The 14,313-nt window shown below is 44.2% G+C and overlaps 1 protein-coding gene across 1 annotated transcript in view; it reads left to right on the forward strand.

Moving 5' to 3' along the window:
* The window catches only part of OBSCN (obscurin, cytoskeletal calmodulin and titin-interacting RhoGEF), a 244,447-nt gene extending 231,419 nt beyond the window's left edge, over nucleotides 1-13,028 (forward strand). Inside the window, exons 89-91 of the mRNA XM_063122933.1 lie at nucleotides 216-321; nucleotides 9,111-9,153; nucleotides 11,597-13,028. Coding sequence (XP_062979003.1) covers nucleotides 216-321; nucleotides 9,111-9,153; nucleotides 11,597-12,992 — 1,545 coding nt within the window. The 3' untranslated portion in view covers nucleotides 12,993-13,028. The remainder of the gene's footprint in view (nucleotides 1-215; nucleotides 322-9,110; nucleotides 9,154-11,596) is intronic.
* Nucleotides 13,029-14,313: the final 1,285 nt, after the last annotated feature.

The following is a 14,313-nucleotide window of genomic DNA, read 5'->3' on the forward strand; positions in this document are numbered from 1 at the left end:
ACACCTCTATCAGGGTCCTCCTTAACCTTCTTTTTTCCAAGCTAAACAATCCCAGCTGTTGTAACCTTCCCTCCTAGGGGAGATGCTCCAGCACCTTGATCATTTTAGTTGCTCTTTTCTGCACTTTTTCCAGCTCTATAATATCTTTTTTTAGTTGTTCTTCTTTCGCCAGAAATCCCCATGAATTCTAACTGGCATTGCATGCTTCTCTTTAGCTGGCAAACAGATTAGGGACAGCAAAAAGCGGCGCTCAGCTTTACCACCAGAGTGCAGCAGCCTTGGCCCAGGAGAGGAGACCAGATCAAGCCATTACAATTGAAGGTACGGCCTTTTTATCAGCTCTGGGAGTCTGCCCTTTTATTACCAATGCCATGAAGTTCCTTCTTAAGAGTCGAATATATTTGCTGTCTCATGTGGCGCCTCGTGTGACGCAGAGTGGTAAGCGGCAATTACTGCAGCCGAAACTCTCCCCACGGCCTGAGTTCGATCCCAGTGGAAGCTGGTTCTCAGGCAGCCGGCTCAGGTCGACTCAGCCTTCCATCCTTCTGAGGTCAGTAAAATGAGTACCCAGCTAGCTGGGGGAAAGGTAACCGTGACTGGGGAAGGCAATGGCAAACCACCCCGCGACAAAGTCTGCCAAGAAAATGTCAGTGGAAGCAGGCATCCCTCTAGGAGTCAGCAATGACTCAAGTGCTTGCATGAGAGGTTCCTTTCCTTTCCTTTCCATCTCAAAAGCATTTGTGTTCGTTTGTGTACACAGATTTTGCCGGTATCTAAACTCTTTTAATTGAGACTTCCATTTTGTTATGCTGTGCGTGCTTAATACCTGGGACCTTTGACATGGGCGTTGGGATGAGGGACAGATTTTGATGAATGTAGAAGCTCAAAATCCATGGTGTGTCCACTCAAAGGTAGAATTATTGAGAAAGGGCAGCACATGTTGGACGTGCCTCATCAGCTGCCCATTATGTTCTCAGTGATAGCATTCGTATTAATTAGATGTGTATCATAGAGCATCCGGTAGTGGATTCCTGATCTAGTCCTGAGACTTATGCTTCCACTCCTCCAATAGATAATCAAAAGACAAGCTTTAGAACCATCCCTTTCTGCAGTTGTCAAGACACACCGTCTTACCAAATAATGTATGCCTATAATGCATCAGTTACTATTCATCACATAGGCCTCATCTACACCAAGCAGGATATTCCACTATGAAAGCGGTATATAAAAGGCAGGAGCCACACGACTGCTTTATAGCGGTATTGAAGTGCGCTGCTGGATCTACACTACTGCTTTACAGTGGTACTGAAGCGCACTGACAACTGTTTGGGCCCATGACGCAGCTACACCAAGCAGGATATAACACTACGAAAGTGGTATATGGTATGTGTCAATGGGCTCCAACAGTTGTCAGTGCACTTCAATACCGCTAGAAAGCAGCAGTGTGGCTCCTGCCTTTTATATACCTCTTTCATACCTCTTTCATAGTGGAAAATCCTGCTTGGTGTAGATGAGACCGTAATGCACTATGTTCCTTGTGAGAGATTTGGTTCCTTTTCCTTTTTAATTCTCAGATCTGGAGTTTTCAAATATGTTATTTAGTTTTGGGTTTTTTTAGTCTATTATTTTTAATAATATTTTTTATCTCACTTTTCAGACAAATACTGCTTCTCAAAGCAACTCTTATCAGGTTGATCTTCCCTTCATGTGGGAGGACAGAACCGCCCCCATACTTATTTATAACTCAAGTGGAGCTGTTGATAGCTATATTTGAGTTAATGGCAGTTAATCAATATTTAGACTCAACTAGAAATCTTTGTTGAGACAGTATCACTAATTCAATCAGTTTTCTTTACTGAAAGATGTACATTTTTTGAAGAGGTATTAATGTTGCTTCGAAGCTATGGCTATTATAGGGCATCAGATAATGTAGATTACAATGTTTAAGTCCAGAATAAGCCAGGTGCTCAATTTGGTTCCCTAAATGTTACATATTTTGAAAACTGTAGATGTTCTTTTGGTAGGAAGTTGCAATGCAAAACTGACAGGGTATAACATGTGAAGGGCAGAGTTTTAAGCATCCGTGATAGCACTGACTACAAATCAGGACTTGAACTCTGCAAGCAGAGCCTGGAAAAATAGAATATGGACAATTATTTGCTGTGAAATAAAATGCCACTAAATCATTTCAGTCAGTGGTGTATTACATTGATGGGTTCAAACTGATGTTCTGGATGAAAGCTGGTCTTCACTGTAGCTTTTCAGGATTTTTTTTTTAAACTAATTAAGCTAGCGAGAAAGGAGCAGGTTGAATTATGGGTGAATCCAGCCCACCATGTTCCTTCACACCCAAATGATTTTTGTCACCTTGTGGTCATTGGGAAGATGTCAAGAGGCAGCTGGACAACCATCTGTCAGGGATGCTTTAGGGTGGATTCCTGAATTGAGCAGGGGGTTGGACTCGATGGCCTTGTAGGCCCCTTCCAACTCTGCTATTCTATGATTCTATGACAAACGTTTCATTTACCAGTCCATAGAACATCAGGAGTCAAGCATGTTCTTTCTGAGCTAGCTCATTATCAGAAGACATGTTGGCTTAAGCCCATACTATAGACACTCCCAACTCCAGCCAGTCCTTCTCCTGACTCCACCTCCCCATATGCTAATTGCTGCCTCCTGAATGGCTGCTCCACAGGAGGGAGGTGTAGGTGTAATCACATATAAGGCTGGGCAGGAGAAAAGGGGGAAGTGAAACTCCGGTGCATGCTGGAAGTTGTAGGACTGCAATGCATGCTGGGAGTGTTAGGATTGCAACGCCTGCAGGGAGTGTTAGGACTGCAATGCAGGCTGGGAGTGGTAGGAGTTTTTCTTTCTCTTCACACTACAGCTGTGCATAAAATGGTGGATTCTACACAAAATGGCCACCATTCTTCAGAGTTCCGAATCCAAAGCTTGCACAGCCCTAGTTATCTTCCATTTCAGCTGTGCTTCACTTTAATTTTCTATAGTGCCTTTCAGAGTTGAATCAAAAGTCCAATCATGTCCCTCTGTCCTATAACGTGATCTTTCACCTCTGATCTTCAATCTGGACATGGACCTGTCAGGAGCTCCAGTGCCTTAACCAGCAAACTCAGGGTCTCAATCCAGGATCTAGCCTAGTGAGCTACCATGATGGGTGTTATATGCTTAGACTTGGGCTGCCTCTTCAGGCTCAGAAAGGAACAGGAATATGCAGTATTGATCCTTCTAATTAATAGAATCATAGAATAGCAGAGTTGGAAGGGGCCTACAAGGCCATCAAGTCCAACCCCCTGCTCAATGCAGGAATCCACCCTAAAGCATCCCTGACAGATGGTTGTCCAGCTGCCACTTGAAGGCCTCTAGAGTGGGAGAGCTCACAACCTCCCTAGGTAACTGGTTCCATTGTTGTACTGCTGTAACAGTCAGGAAGTTTTTCCTGATGTCCAGCCGGAATCTGGCTTCCTTTAACTTGAGTCCATTATTCCGTGTCCTGCACTTGGGATGATCGAGAAGAGATCCTGGCCCTCCTCTGAGTGACAGCCTTTTAAGTATTTGAAGAGTGCTATCATGTCTCCCTTCAATCTTCTCTTCTCCAGGCTAAACATGCCCAGTTCTTTCAGTCTCTCTTCATAGGGCTTTGTTTCCAGACCCCTGATCATCCTGATTGCCCTCCTCTGAACACGGGCAACCAGGCACTATGAAGCATCTCATAACTCAGGGCTACACTAAAGTGATGCTATGTAGGGATGGGCAGACAAGCGATGTTTGACATCACTAGGACCCTCCGAACCTCATCTCACCTCTTGTCGCATATCCGAATCCTATTAGCATTTCGGCTTGCTGTTTGTTCTGGGCGAATGGGAAAACTGCCCAAATCACGCTGTGATCAAACATGACATTTATACATGGAACAGCCAGGAGAATTGGCTGCAGAAAACTGGTGTGGGGCCCTGATCTAGATTGGGTGAACATTTTGAGTTGGAGACCCATCTATGCTTTTCCCTTAGAAATGAAAATGACCAGGTTAAGCACATTTATTTAAGGATCTGGCCAATGTCATATGTAGTTTGGCCCTGAATTGTACCACTCAATGGCAGAAGGGCTCATGTAGCTTTTAAGAAAATGGTGCTAACCTAAAGGTCTACCTCTTTCCCATGGAAGAACTCTCTTCCATTCTCCGATAGTTTCATTTATAATAGGGATGTGCTCTGCTTCTAATCAGACCGGCGAATTAGAAGCGGAGCGGGGTGCTTCGCCTCCCCTTAAAGCGGAGGCGAAGAGGATTGGGGGGCCGGTGGAGCGTTGCAAAGAGGATCGAGGTGAAGGCGGATCCTTCGCCTCGATCCAGAGCTCCGCAAGAAAGGTAAGTGGGGTTTACCGGGCCCTGCCGCTGCCGCTGCCGCCCATGCGGCGACAGCGGTAGGGCCCGGTAACCCCCCCTCCCTCCTCTCCCTTACCTGCGTCCGTCCGCAGTCCCTCGGCTTCTTCAATTGAGCCCACGGCTCAACCAGAAAGTCTAGGCTGCACTTGTGGCCCAGACTTCCTGGTTGAGCCACGGGCTCAATTGAAGAAGCCGAGGGACCGTGGATGGACGCAGGTAACCCCCCCTTGGTCCCTTACCGGGCTCTGCCGCCGTTGCTGCACGGGCGGTGGTGGCGGCAGGGCTCGGTAAACCCCCCTCCCTTACCTGCGTCCGTCCGTGGTCCCTCGGCTTCTTCAATTGAGCCCGCGGCTCAACTAGGAAGTCTAGGCTGCAGTTGTGCCCAGACTTCCTGGTTGAGCCACGGGCTCAATTGAAGAAGCCGAGGGACCGCAGACGGACGCAGGTAAGGCCCCCCCTCCCCCTTGGTCCCTTACCGGGCTCTGCAGGTAAGGGAGAGGAAGGAGGGGGGCCTTACCTGGCGCCACTCCCCTCCACTGCGGAGCTCCGATTCGGAGCTGGTGCTCCACGACGAAGAGGAGCGGACTATGGGCGGAGTGGCGCGGGGCGGAGCAGGCCGATCCGAAATTTTTGGATCGGCCCGTGGGGCGGAGCGGGGGGTCCGTGCACACCCCTAATTTATAATGTTGTTGTTGTTGCTGTTGTTCTACAAAGATTGTGCACTCTGCAATACACATCTCTCCTGGCTTCTAAAAACAGCAGCATGTCATTCCTTCACACATGCAGGAAGCCTATCCTCTCTCAACGCGCGTCCATTGCATGTGGTCTGCATATCGCATGATAACCTTTGGATCAGAAGTTGCAGGTCTGTCCTGCAAAGGTTAAAGGTATAGTTGGAAAAAGCTCTGACTGATTGTCTGAATAAACTCTTAAGCACTCCTGGTTTTGTCTTGGCAGGAATGCACATTTATTTCTGTTTTACTATGGAGAACTTTAATCTCGTCTCATCTGACTAGTACTGTGGTTCTGCTTAATTGTTTTAAATTGGTTTTTATTAAGCTTATTAGCAAACGGCTATTGTTTAGTTTATTTTGGTGATTCTTTAAAGGAGCACTGGTTAAGGTGACCACACCTTGCCTTTCCCTACAGTTAATTTATGGTGCATTTATTTGAGGCCTGTTAAGAACCACAGATTCTAAGTTATAATGTACATCTTGAATAATGATCGAAGTGCAAAGATTGTATCTTTTGGTTGCAATTCCTGACTGTTATTGATTTGTTGCCTTTAGTAACTTTTTTTTGCTATATATACAAATGCATAAGGATCTAATTGGTCAAGATGTTTTAAAGAACATTATTTTGCAGTGTAATCCTTTCAACATTGTCTGTCTTCATAGTGGTAAATCTGTTGTGAATAATTTTATTCATTGCAGGGAAGATGGATTGAAAGATCGTTTCCTAAAAACATTATTCTTTTTTCTTTCTTTCAGCTATAATTACTAAACTGTAACAGTGGTTTTAAAATATAGATTTTTGTAAACTCCATAAATGAGTTTTGGAAAGATTTTTCTATCCATTAGCTAACATTGAATCAAACCTAAAGTTGAATCAATTTGAAAGTTTCTGCCTTAGTCACCTTGTCACACCAGATATTAATAAATCCATTGATTGTCTTGGTATAACGTATTGGATAAATGTACAATGAAAATAACATTTTGCTTCTATAGGGGATCTACAGGATATATAATAAAGTCTCTTTGGAAACGACCCTCTATGCAACTGAAAGAGTTCTGAGAGTTTTATTTTTCTTCCCGCACTTCCATTTTATCACCCTACATTGTGTGAATTAGTTGGCTTAACATGTTAGATGCCGTGGCTAGCCTTTGAACATAACCACTTTTAACCTGCTTTGCAAGGGTCTTTGGCTTTGCAAAGCTAAATGCTGCTAAAATGTCATGACCCAAATTTTTGGAGGTAGTTCTGAAAATTGTAAAAGAAAAGGATGGCTTCTTTATGTTAATTTCCTGTATTCCGCCCCCCCTTGCAAAGAATTTGAACCCTATTGTGTCTCTTAACACAATATTGTGTTAAGTATATTCTGTATCTCTTAATTCCATTTTAAATACAAATCAAATTAAAGTGGGCCTGAATAATCCATCAGTTTATGGTATACTTGATTATGTTGTTGATAGTTGCTAATCAAAGTTGCCACATGGGCAGTCAGTACATTTTCATGCTCACCAGCCGTTTGCCATCTTGTTGTGCATTTAGTGGCTTCACAGCGCGAACGCTGACAAAAGTGCTCACGTTTCACATGATTCTGGAAGCTGATTTCTAACCCGTGAAAGCTTAAAAGTGTTTGTGAAGCTGTTTTCTCATGTTATGGGTTTTTAATAGCAACCAAGAATTCCGACCAAACGCTCCTATGTTGGCAAAGAGGCGCAAATGTCTTTAAAGCAGATGGAGATCTGTGACTTGCCAGCACTTAGCAGGTTACAGAACGCAGAAAGCCACCAAGATGTTTTGCAGACATAGGAGCAAGTCTGGAATGACATGAGAAATGCCTTGAATGCATTATTTAAAACGTAATATTAAGAAACATATAATAATTTCCCATAGAGCTTACTAACTCATTAAAGGCTGAGATGTGATGTTTTGCTTTGCTTAATTCCTGCTTCAGAGACATTGAACACTTTCTGTTCTTCACAGAAAGCCGTGATATAGGTGTAGATAAGTTACAAGCTCCCAGAGAGAGAGAGAGAGAGAGAGAGAAGGAAACACTTAATTCAAAACATTTTTCTACTCCCTTTCATATAAAATGATTCCAAAGTGGGTTTGGCTCTGACACAGATTTTTTTAAAAAATACCTTCAGAGCAGTAATTTTATTTTAACCTGCAAACAGAGAGACTATAAGGTGGATATAGGAAATTATGTATAATTTTACACCAAAGAGGTAAAATTGGTCTATTTTCTTATGGATCCCTCCCCCCCCCCCACACAAACCATGGCATTTTTGCTAAAACATTTTTACCTGTAGTGTGTATTTCTCTGGAGAGTAATTGTGGCCTTATTCAAGTGTAAATGATTTGAAGATATTGTCCTTTAGTGTGCTGTTTAAATGACCCTCATTTTTTTAAGGCCATCCAATGTTCCTTTTCCCTTATTCAAAATAAGCAGCTGTTCTGCTTTCCCTGCTCCAATTCAAAATATGACAAAGAACAGGAGAACAAAAGAGCCCTACTGGATCAGACCAAGGGTCCAATCTAGTCCAGCACTCTGTTCACACAGTGGCCAACCAGCTGTTGACCAGGGACTAACAAAGCAGGACATCAGTGCAACAGCACCCTCCCACCCATGCTCCCCAGCAACTGGAGGTAGCGCATAGAGCCATCAGTACTAGTAACCATTTGATAGCCTTCTCCTCCAGGAATTTATCCAACTCTCTTTTGAAGCCATTCAAATTGGTGGCCACCACCCCATCTTGTGATAGTGAATTCCATAGTTTAACTATGCGCTGTGTGAAGAAGACATTATGGGGTGGGGGTGAGGAACCAAATTAATATTACAAGGGCACGTTCTGAAAGCACATAATGCAGCAGCCTTGCTGAAATAATGCAGGGTCAGGTTCCTTGAGTCCTGTTTATGCTATCTTGAGTTCCACCATTGATGAAAGGCGGGATATAAACATACTAAATAAATAATCACCATAAAGATTCACAGCCACCCAAAGCTTATTCGTTAAGTAGCCGTAAGTTACGATCCACAAATCAGTTAAGACGCTGCCCTCGCACGTAAATTGACTAACTGCCCACAAGCATTGATCAGCCTCCAGTTTGATGTAAGATCAAATAGCTGCCTCGTTGTCTGGCTTCCTCCTTCACCTACCTCCACGCCATGGTTTTGTCCACTGGCAGATCATTACTGGAAAGGCAAAATCCATCAGCATGGTTGGTGTGGGATGGCCTGGGAAATAGGAATTGGCATCTCTGTTTCTGCAGACCGGGTTAGTACTAGGTAGACCATGGCTGGGGGTCTAGCTTACATTGGCACGCCGATGACATGCCATTAATGCGCAGTATGCTGGTCCTATTGCTTCCAATTGATTTCAGACAGTTTAAGAGCTCCATCCGACGAGCGTTTTATTGCACGCTCGTTACTGGGCACTCATGGAGTTTGCTCAGGTCCCTCACATGACGTCGTCTGCCTCCCGTCCCTTCTGGCCTCCCTTGCGCAACAAAAAAACCCTCTAAGTCCAATGTTTTTTAAACTCGGAATTGCTGCTCTCTCCTGCTGTGTGCAGGAGAAGCAGCGCCATTAGAACAGCGGACTCAATGGGCCTTGTGCTCTTTGTGTACTTCCTCTTTTGAAAGAGGAACGAAAACACGGGCAGAGAAGCCGCGGTAGGGAGTATGTTTCTCCCCCCGTTGTGATGGAGATTTAAGTGTGAGCACACCACCGACTTAAATGATTTGTGGATCTGACTATCCAAACTTGCCAATAGGGTGTAGGGATGATTAGAAATAACACTCGAAATAACCACAGAAAGCAGTGATGGGATGGTGTATGTTTCTTTCTTTCTTGATTTTAATTCTTTTTTTTTTCCAATCAAGGTTTTTTCTTTTCTTGAGTCACTTAACAAAGTTAATGTAATCGTTTCAGCTTTTGCCTTTGGTTAACCCCATGCTGTTCATACTGTTTTCTTTGTAGTCACTGAGCAAGAGACTAAAGTGCCCAAGAAAACGATCATCATGTAAGTGGTGTTATTTTTTTTTTAACCTTCGTGCCGTGATGTGCTGCCTCTGCATGTCCCAGTAACAAGCCTGTGTCTATCGGCCATGCAAGTGTGCTTCTTCCCATCCCATCAGACCTTGTGGTATTTTTGTGTTATGAGAAAAGGAAGCAATAGGTTGGTGACCAAGGACAAACCTGTAGAAATTCCTCGCTGCAAGGAGAGCAATGGTAGCACGTAGGCCCAGTTTTGGTCCCGTTCTAGTTCTTCCTCTGATAAATTCTCTTGCAAGTCAGCTGGAGGAGACCAGGCCAACACAAACCCAATAGGAACAACAAGCCTCCATCTTTGCGTACCGCTCCTTTGAAAGATCTGCTAATGCGTACTAACATGCCTTTTAACTTGCGGTCTTATCTTCCTCTTCTCTCCCCCCCCCCCCACCCCCGGCTGTTAAATTTATCAAGAAATGGTTTAACGAAGCACTCAGTAAAGTACAGCAACATAACCTGGTTTTCATTCTTGGCACATAATTGCTTCATGTTAATACTGCACAGAATTGGAAAGGGGTGGTGGTGGAATTCAGCATAAAGGGGGAATTTGGGAGACTAAACATGTTGACAGAATTTAAAACCACATGTCCGATTTGTGAAATATGAGCAAAAATCTTTATAATTGAAATAATCAGTCATTTATTAACCACTATTTATTAATAATAGTGGTTATTCTAGTGCGCCAGAAGTGGTTCTCAGGCTCATAGTGAGTTGTCCTCAGATTCTATGAAAGCCTGTTGATGTGAGAAAACTGCGCAACTAAGGCCACAGCTAGACCTAAGGTTTATCCTGGGATCATCCTGGGTTCGCCTCTGCCTGAGCACTGGATCCCCTGTGTGTCACCTAGATGAACAGGTTTGACCCCTGGACGATCCAGGGATAAACCTTAGGTCTAGCTATGGCCATAGTCTGCATGAGATGGCCCCTATGTCATGGCCCTACCTGAGGAGTTTTCTTCTGAAGAGGAAGTTGGCTCACCTGAGCTCGTGGACTCTCCTTCTCCTGAGGATGTTCTAGAGGCAGTGTTGCAGGAGGACAGTGCATGAGTGGCTGTGAAGGAGGCTGGCCCCCTGGTCCTTCATCAGAACATTCCTCAGGGAAGGGGGCATGACACACTACAACAAAAGTTTCTCAGGGCGGCTCACATAATAACAGAAGTTTAAAAGGGGTGATGGTGGAATTCAGCATAAAGGGGGAATTTGGGAGACTAAACATGTTGACAGAATTTAAAACCACATGTCCGATTTGTGAAATATGAGCAAAAATCTTTATAATTGAAATAATCAGTCATTTATTAACCACTATTTATTAATAATAGTGGTTATTCTAGTGCGCCAGAAGTGGTTCTCAGGCTCATAGTGAGTTGTCCTCAGATTCTATGAAAGCCTGTTGATGTGAGAAAACTGCGCAACTAAGGCCACAGCTAGACCTAAGGTTTATCCTGGGATCATCCTGGGTTCGCCTCTGCCTGAGCACTGGATCCCCTGTGTGTCACCTAGATGAACAGGTTTGACCCCTGGACGATCCAGGGGTAAACCTTAGGTCTAGCTATGGCCATAGTCTGCATGAGATGGCCCCTATGTCATGGCCCCACCTGAGGAGTCTTCTTCTGAAGAGGAAGTTGGCTCACCTGAGCTCGTGGACTCTCCTTCTCCTGAGGATGTTCTAGAGGCAGTGTTGCGGGAGGATAGTGCATGAGTGGCTGTGAAGGAGGCTGGCCCCCTGGTCCTTCATCAGAACATTCCTCAGGGAAGGGGGCATGACACACTGCAACAAAAGTTTCTCAGGGCGGCTCACATAATAACAGAAGTTTAAAAACAACGAAGACATAAAAACATAAGACGAGCCAGGCTGGATCAGACCAAGGGTTCATCTAGTCTCTGTTCACACAGTGGCCAACCAGCTGTCGACCAGGGACCAGCAAAGCAGGAAATGGTGCAACAGCACCCACCCGCCCATGTTCCCCAGCAACTGGTGCACACAGGCTTACAGGAGATTGCGCTTAGCCATCGGGAGTAGTAGCTATGAAGATGTAAACATCTAGTGTTGCTTGACCCCCCAACATTTGCAAGCCACAGCTACTCTATAGAGTAGTCAGCTAAAATAGATAACCTGACTGGTCCAATTCTACACGTTCAGGAAAGTGTAATAGTCTTCGGGGACGCTGAATAGTGTTCTGGTTTGACTGGATACCTTGTTTCTGAATTTGAGGTGGGTATGTTGATGCATGCCCTTTCAAACATCAGTTGTCACACATTGCTGAAATGCTCACAAGACTAACCCTGACACTGCTGTGCGCTCTGTTTTGGCCCTGGCATGTGATGAGGTGTGCATCCCAAAAGGATGGGAAGGGGGCGGGGCAGGGAGCATTTCTCTTCCTACCCAAACACAATTTCCGACATTTTCATCGTCAGAGAGGAAACAATAACGACGGTGGTGAAGACCCCAAGGGTAAAGCGACGAGTTTCTCCTGCTCGCTCACCTTCAGGCTATTCTTCTGCTCGCTCTCCAAGATCGGAGTTTTCAATGCCTGAGCCAATTTTTGCGAGCAAGCTTAGGCAGCCTGTCCACAGGCACGACCCAGAGGCAATGCAGAAGGCAGCCATTCCCACCCTTTTTGTGACGGAGCCAGACGAAAAGCAAGGAGCGGCAGTTAGAAGTATTATTGTGGAAACCACTGTGGAGGAACAGAAACCGAAATGGGTTGAAGTAGAGGAAATAATTGAATTCAACGTGAAGAAGCCCACCCAAACAGCTAGGAAAAGAGGAGCTTCTCCTACGAGATCAGAAAAAGGCGAATTCGCGTCAAGTTATTCCCGGCCTGGCACAAGACCCAGGCGTTCCTCTGAAGATGACCCAAACACAAATAACTCAAACAATAAGCTAGTGGAGCATGTGGAGTCTTCCGTGCCCCAAGATGTTGAAATATCTGGAGCAGATTACAAAGGAACATCAACGAGCAATGAAAATGAAAGTTCTCATGGTGGGTTGGAAGAAAAAAGCTCCCCTGAAGAATGTGTTCATAAGGTTGATTCACCAGCTGTTGCCTTTGTGGATGAGCTATTTGAGACAACTGCGGTGAGCAAGGATGGCTGTACACATAGAGATCTAGAGGTTAAGGAATTCAATACGATATGGACTGCCAAGGATGAATCCTCAGGTCCCATGCAAGATGAAGGCCTTCCAGAGGAAAACATTATAGTGGATGAGCCAGAACAGGGAGGGTCGGATGACCTCAAAAACCGAAACCTCAAAATCCTTACCCGTAACGGGAAAGCATTAACTTTGGAGGACCTGGAAGATTACGTCCCTGAAGAAGGGGAAACATACAGATGTGGCAATCCTAACTCTGCAGATGACAAACCTTGCGAAATAGCTGTGCTGCAGACGGAAATCAACAAACCCACCATTGGGAAGCCAGTCTTACTCAACGTTGGCAGACCTGTGGCTTCGAATCCAACACAAACCTTTTTTAGCAAGTTTGAAGGACACCATCCAGGAAGTGTCTTTATGTCAGCATCTAGAGTGACAGGAATGCAGTCCAGGGGTCCATCTAACATTTCCTTCCACGTTGCGGAGTCCTGCACAGCTGCAATGGCAACGCCAGCATCACACGCAACGGCTGCAGGAACCTCAACCGGAGGGCCCCCATTCAAACTGACGCCATCTTTCTGCACCGAAGTCCAGCTGTCCCCAGACAATGGACAGTCAAGTTTCAAAACGGAGGTTTCCACAAGAACCCACAGCTACAGCACTGTCGGGGAGCCCGTGACATTGTGCATCAAGAAGGAAGATCCCTCCCAAAGCTGAGCCGAACTGAGCTCAGCTTTTCTAGCAGTTATATAAACCTTAACTTGGGGAGGGAACCATGACGGGAAACAAAGAAGAACATTAAAGAAATCTATCTCAAGGAAAATACTGTACATTAACATTACATGTGGAACATTTCTAGTCTTAAAGGGAACACTTCTGTCAGTTCAGTATGTATAATGTAACCTTTGATTTGTGATTTTTAAATAAGCACACCATTCCATTGTAAAGCAGTGAGGAGCAGGTAGCATAGGCCTAGGGCATAATTAGTGGTGAGATCTAAAGAAGTGTCATTTTTGTTTTAAATTGTTACTGCCATACACTTTAAATTAACCTTATGGAAAGAAGCTTATGCCATCACGGTTTGGCAGTGACTGTTAGCAACTAAAGGGAGGCAAGGTATTTTTCATCTCAACGCGTATCGAGTTGCTGTTGTATATGCCAGGCTGTCATAAAATAGCTGAGCTGACACTTTGAATAAACAACATAATGACCATAAACTGCTTCTGCACATTTAAGTGTGCTTTAAAAATGATTTACTTTAACTTTCTGGGCGTGGACAACACAGGTGTTTTGCCTACCGTTCAGAAAGCACAAGTTACATTCGCACGTAGTTCATTTCTTTGCCGGAGAGTTAAAACCCAGACTGAACAGACGGCCCCAGCTTTTATTCCATTCAGTGTTGTTTTGACATTGACTTGAGAGAAAACTGGATTGTAAATGATCTACAGCGTGATCCGCAAACTAATCAAAGTTGCATTTTTTAAAAAATCCTGGTTAATCCCATTGATGGAAGGTGGTATATTAACTTGGATTAAGTACAAATAATACACCAATTGAAGGTGCTTGCGGATTGCACTTTGATTTTTAATATTTGTAATGCCGATGTAATTCCTCTGCACAATGCTGATATAACACCATTGTTTTTGGATTGAGGTGTTGGCAGAGTACTCTATGCTGTCCAGTACGCCTGTATATTTTTCTTTTATTAGAATGACAATTGTCATTAATAAATACATACTTCTCTTTTAACCAGCTCCTAAACTGGATGCCTTAGAATTCCAGGCACCACAAAGTTCCTTATCTGTTTAAAAATATATGGCAGAAAGATTACTTTTGGGGCAATGAGGCAAATTTACCATTCATTAAAAGAATGGGCAACTTATTAACACAGGTAATGCTATACTGAACTGAAATGTGTCAAATGCCACAAATAAATTTTCTCATGAGTGAATAAAGAATAAGCATAGAATGAAAAGTTTAATTGCATCTATAGAAAGTCCTTAATAATGACATTGCCATGGATGCATTTAAATACATT

This window comes from Elgaria multicarinata, chromosome 1, assembly GCF_023053635.1.
Source record: "Elgaria multicarinata webbii isolate HBS135686 ecotype San Diego chromosome 1, rElgMul1.1.pri, whole genome shotgun sequence".
NCBI classification, from domain to species: Eukaryota; Metazoa; Chordata; class Lepidosauria; order Squamata; family Anguidae; genus Elgaria; species Elgaria multicarinata.